Raw genomic sequence first — 19,096 nt, forward strand, 5'->3', positions numbered from 1 at the left:
ATTGTTCTGTTTATAGTTATTAGTGCTTTTACACCATCAGCTGTTCATTTTGTTAAATTGCCGCATGTATTTTGCAAAAAATGACATAAATAGAGGTTTATAAGTATAAAATATGAGCAGATAGATCTGTCTGGCTCCATTTTTTATGAAAATAGGTTTTGATAAAGTTTTATTTATGTAAAGCTATGTATAAGCATCTGCATAAATTGCTTGGATGACCGTAATGAAAGAAGGGGGTATGCCAAAAGGATGCATAAGTAAAAATAAGAAGTTTAAGTTCATGAGATTAAATGCTTTTGATGCATTGATGGCAAGTGCACAGAAATTGTTTTTCTTTTTGCTATTTAAGATTGATGAGAATTCTGATGTTAGTGTATAATATTCTATTTGTCTTTTTTGAGAGAATCCAGATTGAAATCCAAAAATAATTTTGGGTAAAATAGTTTTCAATCTATATGCCAGTAGAGAGGTATATATTTTTAAGTCTAGGTGAGATTACCTTTCATCTTGACTAGCGGTTCCTGGTGATATGTGCAGAATGACAGAGGACTCTTGCTGGAAGAAGGATGTCTGGTACACCCTGCTCGGTTTGCTACCATTACTATCAGCATCACAACACATGATTTAGAAAATGGGTGGATGAAGTAAATACATTAAAAAGCATACAATGTCTATACAAAAATTGTATATCAAACTCTAAGCACATACTGACAATTATGCAAATTATTTATCAACATCTATAAATAAGATTTTGATTCTCTAAAAATATATTTCAAACAATTTGAACAAAACTGATGACAAAAATATTTTATCTGAAATTCCAGCATACTGATGCTTGATGAATATAAAGATTATTGACCCCTGACATTCATACAGTTATTGCTTTTCCACACCATATCTAAGCTTACAGCATTTATTATGTAAACACGGTTTTCTGTGTTAATTGATGGCAATTGCAAAACAATGGTTAAGTGTAGTGAACATGGGCTTTTGTATCACTTGAATCATTTTTTCCCCATCACAAATTCCTTAGTATTTTTTTCACTCCTTATTAGCATTATGTAACACTTTGGAAAAAATAAACTTGACAGCAAACCTAGAGTGGAACATAAAATAGCAAACACTTCTACTGCAACCATATACTTCCCACGGGTGCTAAGATAAGCAGGGATAAATGACAACCAGACACTTACAAATATAAGCATACTAAAAGTGATATATTTTGCCTCATTAAAGCTGTCTGGTAAATTTCTGGATAGAAATGCCACTATGAAGCTAATGCTGGCCAGATGACCCATGTATCCCATCATGCACCAGAATGCAATAAGTGATCCTTCATTACACTGTAATATTATCACCCCTAGTTGTAATGTCATGTTTTTTTCTGGAAACGGAGGTGATATACTCAGCCATGTTATACAGATGAGGCTTTGACATGATGTACATACAATGACCAATGTATTTGGCAGTTTTGTGCCAACCCATTTCTTCAGGTTGTTGCCTGGTTTTGCAGCTCTGAATGCAATTACAACCATTATGGTTTTTGCCAAAATGCAAGAGACACACAGTGTAAAAATCATACCAAACACTGCTTGTTGGAACAAGCACATAAAGTGATTGGGGTATCCAATAAAGATTAGAGGACAGAGAAAACAAAGGACAAGTGAACACAGGAGAAGGTAGCTTAATTCTCGATTGTTTGCTTTCACTATTGGTGTGTCCCTTTTCTTCAGAAATATAATGAGGATGCCAGCAGGAATTGGTGCACTAAATATAACTGCACAGAGTAAAACCACACCCAGTGTTTCTTCATAGGACAGGAAGTTCACAGATTTAACAAGGCAAGTGTCACGTCCTTCATTAGGCCAGAAATCATCTTGACATTTGAAACACTCTGCGGAATCTAAAAACATGAATTAATAAATTATTTAACTGTAGAGTTGTGGTGAAATTATTTACCTGTAAAAGGAGGGAAGTATATCATAATTCTCATGCTTAAAAATAAGATCATTGGTAGTACAAGGTAGATTTTTTTACCTAAGATGTAACATTCCATTTGCTGTAATAGTTTTATCTTGAAATCTGTTGATTCTAACCAACATTAGCTAGTCCAGTATCACAGGGGATTCAATGCACAAGCCTCTGCTTTTCCTGTGATCCCATAACCCCAGTTAACTTATCTAGACAGCAGTACTTACCCAAATTCATTAAGTTTTACAAAACTAAGACAATGACTGGTACTGCTCTTGCCACACCTACAAAATCAGCTGATAAATGAATTCTCTAAAAATATGCACACAAATATGACAACGATATTAGCACTGTGATCTTTCTCTGAGTGTCTTATTATAACTGCTTGGCATCACTGTCTCTTGTCACATTCTTTATATAATAGATAATAAAGAATCAGCATGTTGTCTTTCGGCTTTTCCCGGTTAGGAGTCGCCACAGCAGAACTCCAGTCCGCTAATGATTGGCAGTAGATTTTTACATGCTGAGTTGCCAGCCCTGACGCACAACCTTCAACGAAGGTACGCCCATTCACGCATGTCTCCACACAGAAGACACTCTAGCTGAGAATCGAACAGGACAACATTTTACTGTGAGGCGACAATGCTACCGCAGCACCACCACCGCAGTAATAAAGAATCAGCATATTGGGATGTATAAACTGTATTCCATAAATCATTTATAAAAAAATCTCTTGATTGGTTGCAGTGGTTAAAAATAAGATCAAAATATACTATATATGAAAAACACTAACATTTCTGTGTAGTTAATGCAAATTATAAAACTGTTTCCTCAGACTTTGTAAATTCTGTACTTATTTATCCTCTTAGTCATATGACACTGTGTAAATTATTGTCAACATGTCCTTATACAAACACTTTTAAATATAGCTGTCAGAAAGGTCTGCACTAGTCTACATAAAACTGAGCAATTCCAGAACAGCAGAGCTGTCATCAAATTTAGCCGCCTTCCTGACTCAGTAAGTTAAAATCCATTGTGCATAACTGACCATTAAGTGTAAACCACAATAATGTACTGGGTTCCAAATTCAGCCTTATAATTGTGACCTACCTTTGATAGGCAAAAATAAAATATATAGTGACATACGTGGTATGTAGTAGACCATATTCTCACTTTCCATTCTTTACTGGGACTGTCACCATTACCATCCATGGCACTGTATAACTGAACATGTCAATGGATGGATTTAGGAATGATCCTTTAAATAGGAGTTCAGTGCACATGCAACAAAGATATTTCAAGCATGTAACTGTCAGCTTTGTGGTAATTATGTCATGCAAAATTTATCATTGCCTTTGTATTTTGTAGGCAACACTTTTTTTTTTTTGGGGGGGGACTGTAGAGCTGGTCATATTCAGTGTAATGAGTTAGGCAGCATCAGGCTAGCAACACTTTTTCCCTTGTTTTACTGAGAGGAAACATGATTACTTTGGTCACTTATTACACAACAGTATATACTAAATGGGTTCTTTTCAGCAGGCAAGCTGAAAATCCTTTGAATCCTGTGGTATCTGCAGTGGTTTCAGAAGAACAATACAATACCGGTTAAGTGTTTTAGATTGTGGAAAGCTGCAGTAGTCCTTTCATCATACAAAAGTAATAAGATTATTTGTTTTTTGCATGTCATGGAACCATCAGTGCCTGTGGCAGCAGCAGAGCTGAGTGCTGTAGGCATGTCTCGGAACAGTCAGTGCCTGTGGCAGCAGCAGAGCTGGGTGTTGTAGGCATCTTACGGAACCATCAGTACCTGTTACAGCAGCAGAGCTGGGTGTTGCAGGCATGTCATAGAACCATCAGTGCCTGTGGCAGCAGCAGAGCTGGGTGCTGTAGGCATGTTATGGAGCCATCAGTACCTGTTACAGCAGCAGAGCTGGGTGTTGTAGGCATGTCATGAAACTGTCAGTGCCTGTAGCAGCAGCAGAGCTGGGTGTTGTAGGCATGTCATGGAACTGTCAGTGCCTGTGGCAGCATCAGAACTGGGTGTTGCAGGCATGTTACAGAACTGTCAGTACCCGTGACAGCAGCTGAGCTGGGTGTTGCAGGCATGTCATAGAACGTCAGTGCCTGTGACAGCAGTAGAGCTGAGTGCTGTAGGCATGTCTCGGAACAGTCAGTGCCTATGGCAGCAGTAGAGCTGAGTGCTGTAGGCATGTCTCAGAACAGTCAGTGCCTGTGGCAGCAGCAGAGCTTGGTGCTGTAGGCATGTTACAGAACTGTCAGTACCTGTGACAGCAGCTGAGCTGGGTGTTGCAGGCATGTCATAGAACCGTCAGTGCCTGTGACAGCAGAAGTGCTGGGTGTTGTAGGCATGTCATGGAACTGTCAGTGCCTGTGGCAGCAGCAGAGCTGGGTGTTGTAGGCATGTCATAAACCGTCAGTGCCTGTGACAACAGCAGTGCTGGGTGTTGTAGGCATGTCATGGAACCATTAGTGCCTATGACAGCAGCAGAGCTGGGTGTTGTAGGCATGTCATGGAACTGTTAGTGCCTGTGGCAGCAGCAGAGCTGGGTGTTGTAGGCATGTCTCTTTCTGATGTAATCTGCTCAAATAAGGAGCCTGTTCTATGACAAAGGTGTCTTTTCAAAGAAAAGATGACAATGTTTTTTCATAGCCTAGAGATAAGGAATGGAAACGTGAGATCTTTGGATCAAATGTGTAGCCTACTTGATAAACAACTGGTTGACAGGGGTCCAAGAGACATGCGACAGCATATTTATTACAGTAGTATTGGGGATACCAGGAGTGCCATAGCAAAGTATATTATAGAACAGAACAATACTCATGGTTTCTCATTTCTGACCCTTCAAGTGTTACCATCTGCTGTGAGCTTAGGTGATAATAGGAATGCCTTGGAAAAAATAGAACAAAAATGGATAGCTTTGTTATAAGCTGATAAGATGCAAGGCCTCAATGAAGCTCTGTCACTTAAACAGTTTTTGACAGTATGGAAGTTGACATTTTATTGCTGAGGTTTTTGTTTTTTAATTTTATTATTATTTTTATTAATTACTATTTAGATTTTCTCCATGTTAGTGGGGTTGGTTATGGAAGGATTCTGTTGAGTTTAGTGAGGGTTATACACCATGGATGAGGTCACTTTTGTTTATATAGTATATGGCACCTAAAGTTATGTAGTCAACATGCTTGTCTTTATATTATTGTAGAACAAGTATTTTGTTCATTACATGAATGAAGTCAGGTTTGTATATACTATGTGGTGCCTAAAGGAGTGTGGTTGATATGCTCATTTTTACAGTGAATTTGTAATAGTGTAGAACGCATATTCTGTTTTTTATATAATAAGCTGATTCTGTATAATACAGATGTACTCATTTTACCTTTGATAGAGCTGTCTAGCATTATTGTTGCCATGACAACAGACAATAGCTTTTCGTCGCGAGTATATTCTTGTGAGATTTAATGCCTAAGAGGAAGTTAAGGACCCTGGAAGCATGGCGACTTTAAATTTTATGTTTTAAGGTATTTAAATTTGACTGTGTCTGTTTTGAAGTATGTCAGATAAATAGACTGTTTAATATGTTCTATAAGAGATTCAAGCTTTATTTTAATGTACAAGGTTGATACATATCCTTCAGAATTTGTGCAGCATATAATAATGTGTTATGAGAAGATTTGCAAATGCATTCTCTTTTTCAAATGAATGAATGCAGTCATTTAGGAGAATGGCAAATGCACTATGACAATACACTGATCATTTATTTATAATTGTGAGGGAATTTGGATATGCATACTGTAAAAAGTTTATAAAGTATGTTTAACTGATTATTCCTTTAAAGTTTGTACTAAGTAGCTGTCATTTATATGTACACTATATTTAAATGTATGATGCTATATATACAACTATGTAGAGATTTTGATGTCATATTGTTATAACTTTACAAAGGTTTTCATAAAGTGTATTGCTTTTTAATGACTGTGATTCTGATGCTTTAAGTGTTATGTGTAACAGAGCTTGTAAACATGAATTGATTGCTTTAACACATTCAGCTTTCTTTAATAAATTAATGAACAATCATTGGTTGTAGGATGCAATTGGAAAGGATGTATTTTAAAAGGTGAACTGTTTAGTAGTATTTTTATGTCTGATAAAGTGTAGTGACACTATGCAAAAGTGCTTACATCTTTTATATATTTTTTTTATTTATTTAATAAATGTTTTTATTTTTATGCCATGCTGGTCCTCTGCCTGTCTGATTTTGCTAGATTATTTTTGTGGAACCAGGATTGGACTTTATCTGGTGCAGTGGTTTTGTTTTTGCTGTAAGCTGTAAAGCAGCATGTAGACGCTGTGCTGTTTTTTCCTGCGAATTCCAAAACATTTTGGAATACAGCCCTAGAAAGGAGACTACACAGAAAAAATGTTAGGAGTTGCTGCTGCTTTAATTCATTTGTATGTGCTACATTCTGAAGCCAATGCTGCTGCTGCCAATAGGCCTAGGCCAAGAAGGAGAAGATAATTCAGTCCCCATTTAACTTTTCATAACCTGCATGACATGGAAATTCTAGAGCGCTACAGGGTGGATAGGGACATACTACAGGAACTCTGTGACCTCTGGCATCCTTAACTCAGAGCCAGGGCCAACTGAGGGGGAACCCATCCCAGTGGAGGCAAAGGTTTGTGTAGCACTTCGAATCTTAGCTACAGGTACCTTTCATAGACCAACAGAGGACATGCTGGGGTGTCACGCAACAGCATCCAGGATCTTCCATCAATTCCTGAATGCTATGCTCCAACATGACAGTGACTGCATATATTTTCCCCATACTCCTGAGTTCAGATCCAGAAATATGCAGGAGTTCTACCATGTAGCACACTACCCTTACCTACTGGGTAGCATAGATTGCACTTATATAGAAACAAAGGCACTACCTGGGAAACAATGTAGGCTCTACTTAATCTGAAAGGGCTACCACTCTATCAACTACCAAGTCGTGCAATGTCAAGGGAATCATCTTGAACATGGAATCCTAGCAGTTACCAGGACTCACATATCTGGCACACCTCCCAACTGTGCCAGATGTTAGCTGGGGTGGGGGGATATTCCACAGGGTCATTTACTGGGGGATGCAGGCTATGCACTAGAACCATGGCTGACAACACCCATCAGAAATGCACATACACCCACGGAAGAATGCTATAATGAAATACACAGTCAAACTAGAAATACCATGCAGCATGTGTTTGGGCTGCTAAAGTCATGGTTCTGGTGCCTAGATACATCTGGGTAGCCCTGCAGTACAATCTATGGATATGTACAGAAATATTCACAGTGTGTGCCATGCTACACAACATCATACTTAGAAAAGAACTTCAGCAGAATCAGCAAGGGGAAGGGGCATACATCCCACCACCAGTCCCAAGGTCATCACGGCCACAGGCAGATGAGGAGTCAGAGGGGGAACAACCAGCTGCTGTAGGTGTAGGCAGAGGTAGACATGTTCAGTATGCCCTTGCATTGACTGAAAGATAATGCATAGCACACTCACTCACCACCTAGGGGCCTAAAACCTTCCTCCTATGCACATACATGCATATAGTAATATTGATGCCATGCAACTCACACAGCCTTTACCTCTCAGTGTATTGGCTGTGTACTGCTTGCATCAGGAACAGTCAGCCCTGAAATAAAACCATGTCAGCTGTTGCATTTACAATGTAAGTCTTGAACCTGGAGTGTATTGTGTAATAATTTGAAGGAGTGGAATGTCCTTGCATTTCATTACTAGGTACTGTAAGCAAGTAAAAAGTGGGAGATTTGTTCAGATATGACCTTAACATGTGACAATAGAGAGATATTTGACTTAGATGTGTAGGCTGGATGCAAAAAAGGAGAGTAAAAATAGCAACAATATCCTTGTTTGTGCCATAACAGAAATGCAACTATGCTTCCACACCTCAAATGAAGAGGCAAATGAACATTTAGCTGACAAAGCATATTTGAAATGCTAAAAGTGCTCTTAAATGTCCTGTCCCTGAAACATGTCTACAGATTTAATAAAGAATATTCCATGTGAAGGTAAAGGAACAATTAAACAGAGATGAACCACTTAGGAATATTATAACTTTACAGAACAGTGAAGGCATTTCTGTTACAAATTGTGGTAAACTTTTCACTTACCAGGGTTTTAGTATTTACAGCTACACAGACCTTAACATTGACAAAAACTTTTTTCACCTTTCAAAAAAGGTTTTAAGTTTGTGCCATCCTTTAAGACTGTTTAGCTGACATACTAGTAGAGTTGAAACTCAACACAAGGAAGCTCAACTTCCAAGTTATGTTTAAGAACCAAGGGGCTGGGCTTGACAATTCTTTAAATGCAACAGAAATGACTTAAGAGGAAGATTACATTCAATCCACCCCTCTATCCTACTGCTGTTATTCTTGAAAAAAAACTTGCAGCACTGACATACATAGACTAGTTGCAAATCATAAAAATAGGTATTACAATCTAACTAAGGACGAAAGACTGCTTATGACCACACTAAGAAGTTACAGGTCACTGAAATTTATGAAGCCAGACAAAGGTGGTGGTTTGGCCAGGTCTATATTAGCTTGCCAAAAGATATTTCCAGTGAACACCTCTTCACTGACACCTAACCATCGAAAATCACTTCTGTGATTCACAAAATTTTCCCAGAGAAATGAAGTAGTTGGTCAACTACACAACTTTGCCCTTTTCCTCACTGTAGTGTGATCTCAGAGTTGGTATATATAGTTGGGGGTGTGGGGGGCAAAGCCCCCCACTTGGATGGGTTTGATTTAGTGTGTTGTGTGTTCCAATGTGCTGTGGATAATTGTTTCATTGCCCTGGGAAAATTCTGAGAATCACAGAAGTGATTTTCAATGGTTAGGTATCGATAAAGAGGCATTTGCTGGAAATATCTTTTGGTGAACTAATATAGACCCAGTCTTACATTAGCAGCATATGTAATTTATTTTACGACAATGTTGTTGAGTCTTTTGGCTTTTCCCGGTTAGGGGTCACCACAACGGAACTCCGGCCCGCTAATGATTGGCAGTAGATTTTTACGTACCGAATTGCCAGCTCTGATGCACAACCTTCAACGAAGGTATGCCCATTCACGCATGTCTCCACACAGAAGACGCTTTAGCTGAGAATCGAACAGGACAGAGTCTTACTGTGAGGCGACAATGTTACTGCAGCACCACCACCACAGACGCAATTTATTTTACAACAATGATAGATATAAAAACAAAATGAAAACTCCAGCAAAGCTAGAACTTCCACTGAGAGACCTCTCAGACCTCTTGTATCAGAGGCACATGGGATATATAGGTTCATAGCTTCATAGGTAGGTACTAGGCTATCTGCCCATGGGCATTTATAAGCCTAGCCAGAGTGTGTCGGCTTTCGTCGCCCCATTGATTAATTAACTGATCCTCTGTCAAGCATCGCCAATGAAGTGATGCCAGGGGTGTATTTTCTGTTACCCATCCACTTGTCAAGGTTTCTTTTGAAGAGTGTTAATGAGGGGCTCTGCCTAATGTATTTTGGAATTTTGTTCCAAAGCATGGGGAGTCTCTGTGACAGGAATCTATCCCTCCAGCATGTTCTATTTATTGTTGTGGCAAGGTTTAGCTCACTAGAGCACGTAGCTCCCAGTGACTTGGATTTCTTTAGTTGGGGCATGTCCATCAATTCTGAGTTAGACATGGCTTTGTAAGTCAGGCAGAGATCACCTCTGAGTAAGCAATATGCCACTGAGTACAGCCGGAGTTTTTTCAGTCAGGCTGCATAGGACATATGTTTGAGGCCAGTAATCCTCTTGGTGAGGTACTTTTGTGGTCTCTCCAGCTGTTGGAAGTGTCTTGTGAGCTACATCCGAAATGGGACATTGTACTCTATGATCGGTCTGATGAGTGACGAGTAGAGGGGCACTATAACCTCTTTATTTCTAGATGCAAACCCTTTAGTAATTAGATGGGCAACATAGAAGGATTTCCTAACTACTTTGGCAATATGATTGTCAAAGGAGAGATTACTATCTACCTGGGTCCCCAGATCTCTTATTACCTCTTCTGTATTAAGAGGGATGCCATCTATGTGGTAATTCATGAGTGTTTTGTTTTTTCCAAATGGGATGACTATGCATTTTTTGGCATTTAGCTTGAGGCCATGACTTTGACACCAAGTGTCTGTCTCAGTAAGGCCCTTTTGGAGGATGTCCGTGTCAGCCGGAGAGTAAATTATGGCTCCCAGTTTGCAGTCATCGGTGAACTTGGTTAGCCATAGTCCTCCTGTGTTTACCTGTACTTCTGAAAAGTATATGTCGAACAGTAGGGGTCCCAGGACCGAGCCTTGTGGGACACCACTTGTAACTGGTTTAGAGATGGACCTGGAGCCCACTATTCTTACTGTGTGAATTCTGTCTGTAAGCCAGATGGCAACCCATCTCATGACATAGAGGTTTATGTTCAGGCTCGTGAGTTTTTCTGTAATAACCGAGAGCAAAATGGTGTCAAAAGCCTTGGCGAGGTCAAGGTAGGCTGTGTGAACAACCTTTTCATCATCTATGGCCTTGGTGACTGTCTCAAAAAAGTCAACCAGGTTTAATAGGCATGATCTGATCTTAACAAAGCCGAACTGGGTCAGGTCAAGTGTTTGGAGGTTCCCAATGTCTTTGTTAATGAGTTCCATGATGATGCGCTCCATAGCCTTGCAGACCAGGCTAGTCAGGCTTATGGGGTGATAGTTACCAGGGTCAGTTGTGGCCCCTCCTTTGTGGAGTGGAATAACTGTTGCTGTGCACCATTCTATGGGCATGTAGCCTGTAGAGAGGCTGAGGTTGAACAGCATGTTTAGGTGGGGGGTTAGTTTGTTCTTTAGTTCATGCAAGACACAGCCTGGGACACCATCTGACCCCACTGACGCTGTGTTTTTGGCTTTTGAAAGGACTATTTTCACCTATGTGTCTGTGATTTCTGGGACACTACACTTTTACGGTATTGCTGTGGGCCCTTTTGGGGGTGAGAGGGGGATGAAGTTTGCCCTGAATCTATCTGCAAGGATGTTGGCAATATCAGTAGGTTCAGTATATTTTGTGCTATTTTGCACTAGTTCAGTGCATATCTGTGAGTTGCCACTTAGATTCTTAACATAGCTAAAGAAGGCTTTGTGATTATCTTTAGAATCCTTGGCTATTTTCTTTCAAAGTTAGCCTTGGATTATTTTATGAGGGACGTTAGTTTCTTACTGATACTGATCAGGGATGTCTTTTGTTCTTGGGATTTGCTTTTTTTCTGAACTAGTTTCCTTCTTCTATTGTATAGCCTGTTTATGGCAGGGGTCCACCAAACTGGTGTCCTTCTCTTAGAGGAGTGAGTCTTGTTTTTGCTGGGGATGGCATGATCCATGCATCTTTGTAGGTGCTCATAGAGTGCATTTGTAAAGGTTTCTGCATCTTGGGCTGCGTTATCCTTTAGTGTGGGAGCTGAGAAATGTATTGCCTCTGTCTTAAGTAAGGTGAAGTTTGCTTTAGAAAAATTTTTTACTGTGGTTTCCTTAGTTGGGGGGGTGGTGGTAGGGTGTGGACAGCCAGAGTGATTAGTTTATGGTCTGATCTAACCAGTGTTGGGTTGACTTCCGGTGTGGAACACCTGTCACCCATGTTTGTGATGACCAGGTCCAATATGTTAAACTCCTGGCATTGAGTAGCATAACCCTCAGTTTTTTGTTAATTGTGCTGTTTATGGAGATGGTTTTGACTTTTGAGCCTTGCCTAAAAAAGGCACTATGGGGCAGCAAGAGCCTTGGTCTGTATTCAAAAGCCTAGGGGTGACAGGTGCAAGCCATCTCTTGTGAAGCAATGTGGCTTGTCGAGCATGTTGTCCCAGGCTGACAGACACTGGATCCCCTTTGAATGACACAAGAAGCTTAGCCAATTGTTGAACTTGATCATTTTTTCTTTATACTGAGGTATCATTCTTGGTGAGGGCAGGATGCTACTCAGGGTCAGGGTCATACCAGCCTGGGCTACATGATCAGAGAGCTCTTCCATGTCTCTTTTCATGTAGTCCAGGGAGGTACATCTCAGGTCATTCACACCAACATGAACAATGACAGAGTCATATTTGTACTTGTTCTGGAGTGACCTGAGTGCTTGTGTTATGTGGGGATTCTGGCTCCCGACAGGCAGCTAACAGTAACCTTCTGCTTGTCCAGCCTAGTGAGTGGGATGTCAGTGTGCCTGACTATAGAGTCACCTATTACTAGTGTGTTAGGTATGTTGTTTTGCCTTAAGGGCTGTGATTGGGCGGCACACTGATTTTGTGTTTTATGTGTTGTCTGGTTTGTGATGGGAGGTGCAGATTGTTTGGTTGTCAGCTTTGGAGGTCTCTGATGCTTTTGCAGGTTTTTATTTAGAGCCTCGAAGTATGATTTTTGTATATTTATGTGCATTTTTTGCCAGTTCTGGTTTAGTAGGTCTATGTGTGGCTGGAGGTGTGGTGCAAGTGTTACCCTTCTCCTCTTGACTGTCTTTTCCAGTCTTGGGCGGAGACAGCTTAGCCTCCAGTTTGGCTGTATAATTGCATCTCTCGCATATGTTAATGTTTTGTGGTAGGAGGAGAGGGTTGTCTGTGTATATGAGGCAGTTGTAACATTGCCTCAGGATACCCATATTCACCAGTTGGACTGGAGAGTACACCTGAAATTGCCCTTTGGTCATGCCTGAATAGTAGGGTGAGCTGCTTAGTTGATTGGTTGGTGAGGAGTGAATAGAGAGCCTTGCCCTGCTGGGCAATCAAGTGTCAGGGTATATTAGTGCTTGCTGTTAGGTCTGAGCAAGTGCTGGGCTGTAGGATGCTTTTTAAGTGCTTAGGTTGAGAGTTAGACTAGTTTCAAGGGAAAAATTGAAGAGGAGACATAGTGGAGCCGGGAATAATTTAACCCTAGCTAACCAGCACTGCCCGGTGCACAAAACCGTGCAAATGTGGTTTTTATAGCAGGGAAATGAAAGAGATAGAAATTACTCCAAAATGGCCAATAAACTACTAACTTCTGGGCTGGAACCACTCCTTCAGGGACAGATAGACTGCTCAAAGCTCCCCTCTCTCACAGATGAACAGAGAAACTTCCTTCGATCCAAGTAAGGTATGGGCAACTCAGAAACTTGTAACACAGCCCTGAATTCAGCACTTGCCTGAAAACTGGACTGTACTAGCTTAGAAAGGCGGGAAAAAGGAATTTTTTTTTTTGTTTTTTTTAAAAGATAAGGCGAAAACAGTAAAAAAAAATACACTTAAAGCAGCTTTAAATGACTACAAATGATCAGAAAAGGCTATCACACTTTAGTGTGTAGCCTACAACAGTTAAACAAATTATTTAAACAAAAAAATGACTTTTTAAAAGTGCAAAAGTGCAGAGTGTTTGACTAAGTATTAGAAACACAGGGCTGTTATACCCAGCTGATGTCCATTATCATTAGAGTCTAATGATCATTGGGGTCTAATGATCCTTTGTTAATTATACACTCTGCTTGTGCTGTGCTGACGAGGTCATAACAAGGCTGAAATATCCATATCTGCAGCTAGTGGGGTTTGGCTTTATTGGCCTGAAATTGTCCATTTAAATGACGAAACAAGTTATGGGCATTCAGAATCACCAATGAGTTAAAACACCTGATGTTCATAAGGATCATCTGTATATATCCCATGTGCCTCTGATACAAGAGGTTTGGGAGGTCACTCAATGGAAGTTCTAGCTTTGCTGGAGTTTTCATTTTGTTTTTACTGATTGGTTTTTCAGTGATCTTCTCACTTGTTTTAATTTGACAATGATAGATATGAAATAACATCTAAAAATGAAATAAACATTGCCTACAAGAAAACTGAATACTTGTTTGGGGATTCTTTGATGCAGGGGGCCATTAATGAGGAACTCTACGAGCTTTTCACTAATAAACATCCAGTTATTCCAATGGCATTTGGCATACCCAAAATACACAACGATGTATGGACCCCCCTTACCAATGGGTCTATATTAGTACACTAAAGTTTCAAAACTTAGAGTGTTCTAATATCGAAATCGAAACCTGAACCTGACCCATAACTTTCCACCACAGTGCTGAAAATATCGAAGAAACAGAAAACCGATTTTTTTCCTAGGGAAAGATTTTGGGTGTCCATTTCTGTTGCTTTGATATTTTCAGCGCTGTGTTGGAAAGTTACGGGTCGAGTTCAGGTACGTGTGTGATTGTGTGGACATGAGGGTTAGAGCAGGTTAGGTGAGTTAGGGTTAGGGCGCGGGTCAGATAAGTGTGCGATTGTGTGGACGTGAGGGTTAAGGCGGGGTAGGTGAGTTAGGGTTAGGGTGCGGGTGAGGTTACTGTGTAATAGTGATGGACCTTAGGGTTAGGGTTTAGGTTAAGGTAAGTGGATAGTTAGTGGTTTATGTATAGTTTAGTGTAGGGTTAGGTGTAAGAGTTTAGGTGTATGTGTGTGGATTGCTGTTTTTTTGGTGTGCTTGTGTTGTGTGTATGCATTTTGAAACCGTATGTTTGAAGTTTGCAACTTTCGTTGAATAGGGTTCGATATTAGAACACTCAAAGTTTTGAAACTTCGGTGTTCTAATATAGACCCTTACCGACTTATAGTGGCTGCACATAATTCCATCACATACCTATTCGGGATATTTGTTGATTGCATTTTGAAAAATTCCATGCGCTCAGTTAAACACATTCTAAGATACTCATGGGATTTCTTTACTAAAGTTAAGAATGAGTATTTTCAGCAAAATGTTAGTTATCTATGATAGATGTGATTGATCTTTTCACCTCAGTCCCACACAAGAAAGATCTGGACTATTTTCATGCCACTATTCTGGAAATAACCAATCTGAACAACACAATGATAAACTTTATTTTGGAAGTTATGAATACCATACTTCATAATAATTGTATTAACTTTGAGGGGGAGATTTTCAGACAACTAACAAGAGTAGTCATGCTATTTTCAAGGGGCAACTGATCAGAGCTGCTAAGATGTGTTCAGATTTAGTGAACTTTAAAATGGAGTAAACAAGCTGACCTGTATGTTTACAGAAAGAGGCTACCCTCAAGACCTGTTGAAAACATTAAGCGATTAAATTATTATTGGCTGGGGAAACAAATATAAACCCTTATTAGGGTTAGATGAGACTGATATCCCTATTCTCCTGAAGCTACATCAATTCCATGGTATTACCTTATGGGAGGGAATTTCTATGTTGGCAAAACTGAAAGACAGTTAAGAAAAAGAATCTACAACCATCTGTATGCTATCAACAAAAGAGACACCAACAGTGGACTGTTCCAGCATACTTATTATGCTCTACATACACTAGATTTTGGTTTGGTATCTTGGAGACTGTTCCTTTCTCTCTCAGGGTGGTGCATGGGAAAAAGAATTAGAGAGGAGAGAGCTAATATGCAACTAAGACTCAATACTGCAACTCTGCTTGATTTAAATGAATACGTATCTATTATCCCATTCTAAAAAACAGAGCACTTAAACTTTGATAATAGCTAGCTCTGTACACTTCCTAGCCTTTTACAAGGCACATATTTAAGCCTATTTCCACCTATATTTTAGCACTTTTTAACCTTACAATGTCTTTGAATAAAACATTTTATTCACACAGTTTTCTCCATAGGTTTTTAATATGAATTATATGTGGCAACTTGTTTTGTATGAATTTTAGGTACAATGATTTTTTTTTGATGTATTAAAACTATTTAATGTTCTATATATTCTTTTAATTTTGAGTGTTTGATTGATTGTGACTGATGATTGGTTATTGTGTAATTTATTTTAATATTTAATGGGGTTTCTAACTTGTAAGCACTGGTTCTGAAGAAGTCACAAGGTTTGGGATAAAAGCACTAAACTGTATTTATGTTGTTGATGTGTAATACACGTGATTCTTTGAAATAAAACTGGAGCTTGTGGTATTATTTACGAAATTTCTGAGATACTGCTAAATGTTGGTAAACCTGCAACTTCCTTGCTAGTGTGTACAATTTTTGAAGTCACCAGTTAGCATTGCTAAGCTGACTTAGTAACTAAAGAACATTCTACAAGTGCATTTGAGACTGTCACTACTATTTAAGCCACCCAAGCATTACTACATGACCATCATTTTGTTATCTGTCCCTGAAGCATGTCTACAGATTTAAAACAAGATATTCCATGTGCAGGAATTACCAATCATATAGACCTGTGAAATGCCCTGACAAACTTGCCCATGCCATCAGTACACTTCTAACAAATGCATACAAATAAAAGTGTAAAAGCCTGTGCTAATCAAAAATATATATATAAAAATATTAAACAGATTATTCAGAATTACATGTCAGCATATGCAGTATGTAGCTGGCAAAATGAGGTCATACCTTCTCATAATCAGTAATCATCTGTGCAGATAGATCCTAAAGTAATAGCATGTCTTCTGTGTTAGCCACATAAACAAGTCTGCTTACCTTCAGTTTCCTCTAGGTACATGGTTGCCTTTTGTGGTGTAGATTCAGGGCTGTCAGCATGGTGAAGATGCAAATGAGGTGTAAACTCATTAAAATTGCTGAATCCCAAATCCTTGGCTCTTTGTATCAGGTCTAAACATAATGCAGGCACTCCCACTGTCTTTGTGTCTAATGGATTGCAACTGTGAATGATTAGTGGCTGGGAGAAGGAAAACACAACAGCAATGCAGGCTGCCTTACATCCAGTGAGGGTGCCAGGTTAGATCTACAAAGTTTAGATTTTAGGTTGGAAATGTAAGTAAGCAGCACACAATTCACAGGTTGTTTTCCTTAACCATCCTGCCTTTAATTTGTTAGCAGCTACATATGTTATCATTTTCAGTTAATATCCTGACACATTTTAAGCCCAGTGATATAGAATGGTTAATGGATTGCATGTTTCAGATTAATGGTCAGGTAACTGAAGAGTGACCAACAAACACAGAGAGGTGAGACAGACCTGTATATTTACAAGCAATAATCATAACAAGCTGCATGATGACTAAGTGCACTGCATACAAAAATAATACATGTATTAATAACAGTTGTATGGTTTCATATTGTAGAAGATGTTGCAGTTAGTTGTGTGCAGACTGATTTCAGTTCCTTGCTGCAAAGATGTTTGTGTGGCAAAGAGGGATACGGCACCCATCCAGTGTTCTGAAGGTTCATTGAAGTGAGAGTTCAAATCCAGATCTATGTAGACATATCTCATGTGAACCATTATTTTCTAGTGTGTATGTTAATAATTGATTTTTCCTAATTTCAACTACTTGTCTCTTTTTTCCTTTTCTGTCTTGTTTTTTGTAATTATTGCTTTTTTTTTTTTGGCCACTGCACAATGTGGTGCATAGCACAATCATGGGAATGGAGGAAATGAATGGCAAGTGTGGCTGTGTTTATCTCATTTGCACAAACTCTGACAGTGTGCAAACTGGACAACTGGACCACCCATGAAGCAGACTGCATCCAAACAGCCAAAAATAGAAACCGGGTACATTCAATTAATTCTGTTGAGCACCATGCAAGCCTGCTTGACTGTGCTTATCTCATTTCCACGAAGCGTGGCAGTGCACAAACTGGACAACTGGAGCATGTGGGAAGCAGACAGGACCCAGACAGCCAAAAACAGAAAATGCATACATTCAATTAATTCTAATGGGTACTGTGCAAACCTGCTAAGCTGTGTTGTGTGTGCGCTTATCAGAAAGACCTTAAGAATGATTATTAAATTATGAAATGTCATGTAACTAGTCCTGTGGCATCAGGTGTAAAGGTGCAAGTGTAGGGCTGAAGAACAGATGGTTCTGGGTTCTACTGCAGGATGTGCAACCATTTTTTTTTTACTGTTGTGACATTGCAGGTGATAGCATAGCAGTGAAACATGAACAACTGTTATTTCAACTTCCTTGCAGCAGCAGGTGTAAGTGCAGGGCAGCCATACACATGGTCTTGGGTTCTAATACAAGATAGTTCATGCACATTTACTGTTGTTCTGCTTCCCATTATATTCACTCTCAGTCATAACACTATAGACAGTGGAGCTGACTGTCATTATATGTATAAGGGATGAGACACTATAATTGTGTTATCAAATTAATCTTCCAATTGCAATTATTTTATTCCTCACTGATTGGCAGTGCTGCTCTCCATGCACCATCGTGCAAACCCATTGCACAGTTGTATGTACTTCAGCAAATGTGATAACAGCAATTGATGGGAAAGCATCAGTCTCCATTTCTCTAGATCTGCTGGTAGAGAGACATGGCTGGCATTAGTGGGGAAGGTTCCAGGTTTAGAGCACAAAGGTGGGGTGTCCAGGAGTCTAGGATTTTTATTAGACTCCTAGTAAAGCACCACAGCCAAAGGCTGCTGCAGGTGGACTATTCTGGTTCCCAGTACACGTTTGAGGTGTGGGATAGTTTAGATCAGGCTGTATCCAGTGCCACTGGTATCCCGCTCACTGGAGATCAATGTAGGCATCATTTTAATGACCTACAGAGGAGGAAGAGGGATACCGTCGACCATTGGATTGAGGAATTTAGGACTGAGGATATTCCACATTTGTGTCAGTATCAAGTAAAGAGCGTACTTGTAAGAGTTACAAAGCTGAATATATGCAAGACTGGTATGCATAATGGTCTTCTGTTCTTTTCTGTTTTTTCCCCAGCTGCCAGAGATTAGGAGTGCAATGTCCAGACCCATAGGGCTAGAGTGGAGACACTGAGGGGAGCAAATTGTATGTATGCAGCAGAAGAGAAGTGTTATTGTAGCAATAAAAGTTAAAGATAGTTTTTTTGCTATTTTATAGAGTTGTATCAAATTGAGTATGCATATCACAACTGTAAATGCAAGTATGCATGCATTAGTCTGTAGCACAAACCAAGTGTAAGAGTCCAATATTAGACTTTATTCAGAGGTTGTGGGTTTAAATACCACACTTCACAACTGTACCATACTGATATTTCCTTGATAATATTTACATTAAATTAAAACCTGTATACCAGTGGCACAAATGCCCTGCTG

General features: G+C 39.5%; 1 protein-coding gene across 1 annotated transcript in view; it reads right to left on the minus strand.

The window, feature by feature from the left end:
* Positions 1 to 1,004: 1,004 nt before the first annotated feature.
* The window catches only part of LOC122808448, a 361,422-nt gene continuing 343,330 nt past the window's right edge, over positions 1,005 to 19,096 (minus strand). Inside the window, exon 8 of the mRNA XM_044079410.1 lies at positions 1,005 to 1,903. Within this exon, the coding sequence (XP_043935345.1) occupies positions 1,005 to 1,903 (899 nt within the window). The remainder of the gene's footprint in view (positions 1,904 to 19,096) is intronic.

This window comes from Protopterus annectens, chromosome 8.part0 (assembly GCF_019279795.1).
Source record: "Protopterus annectens isolate FY-2018-M chromosome 8.part0, PAN1.0, whole genome shotgun sequence".
In the NCBI taxonomy this organism is placed as follows: domain Eukaryota; kingdom Metazoa; phylum Chordata; order Ceratodontiformes; family Protopteridae; genus Protopterus; species Protopterus annectens.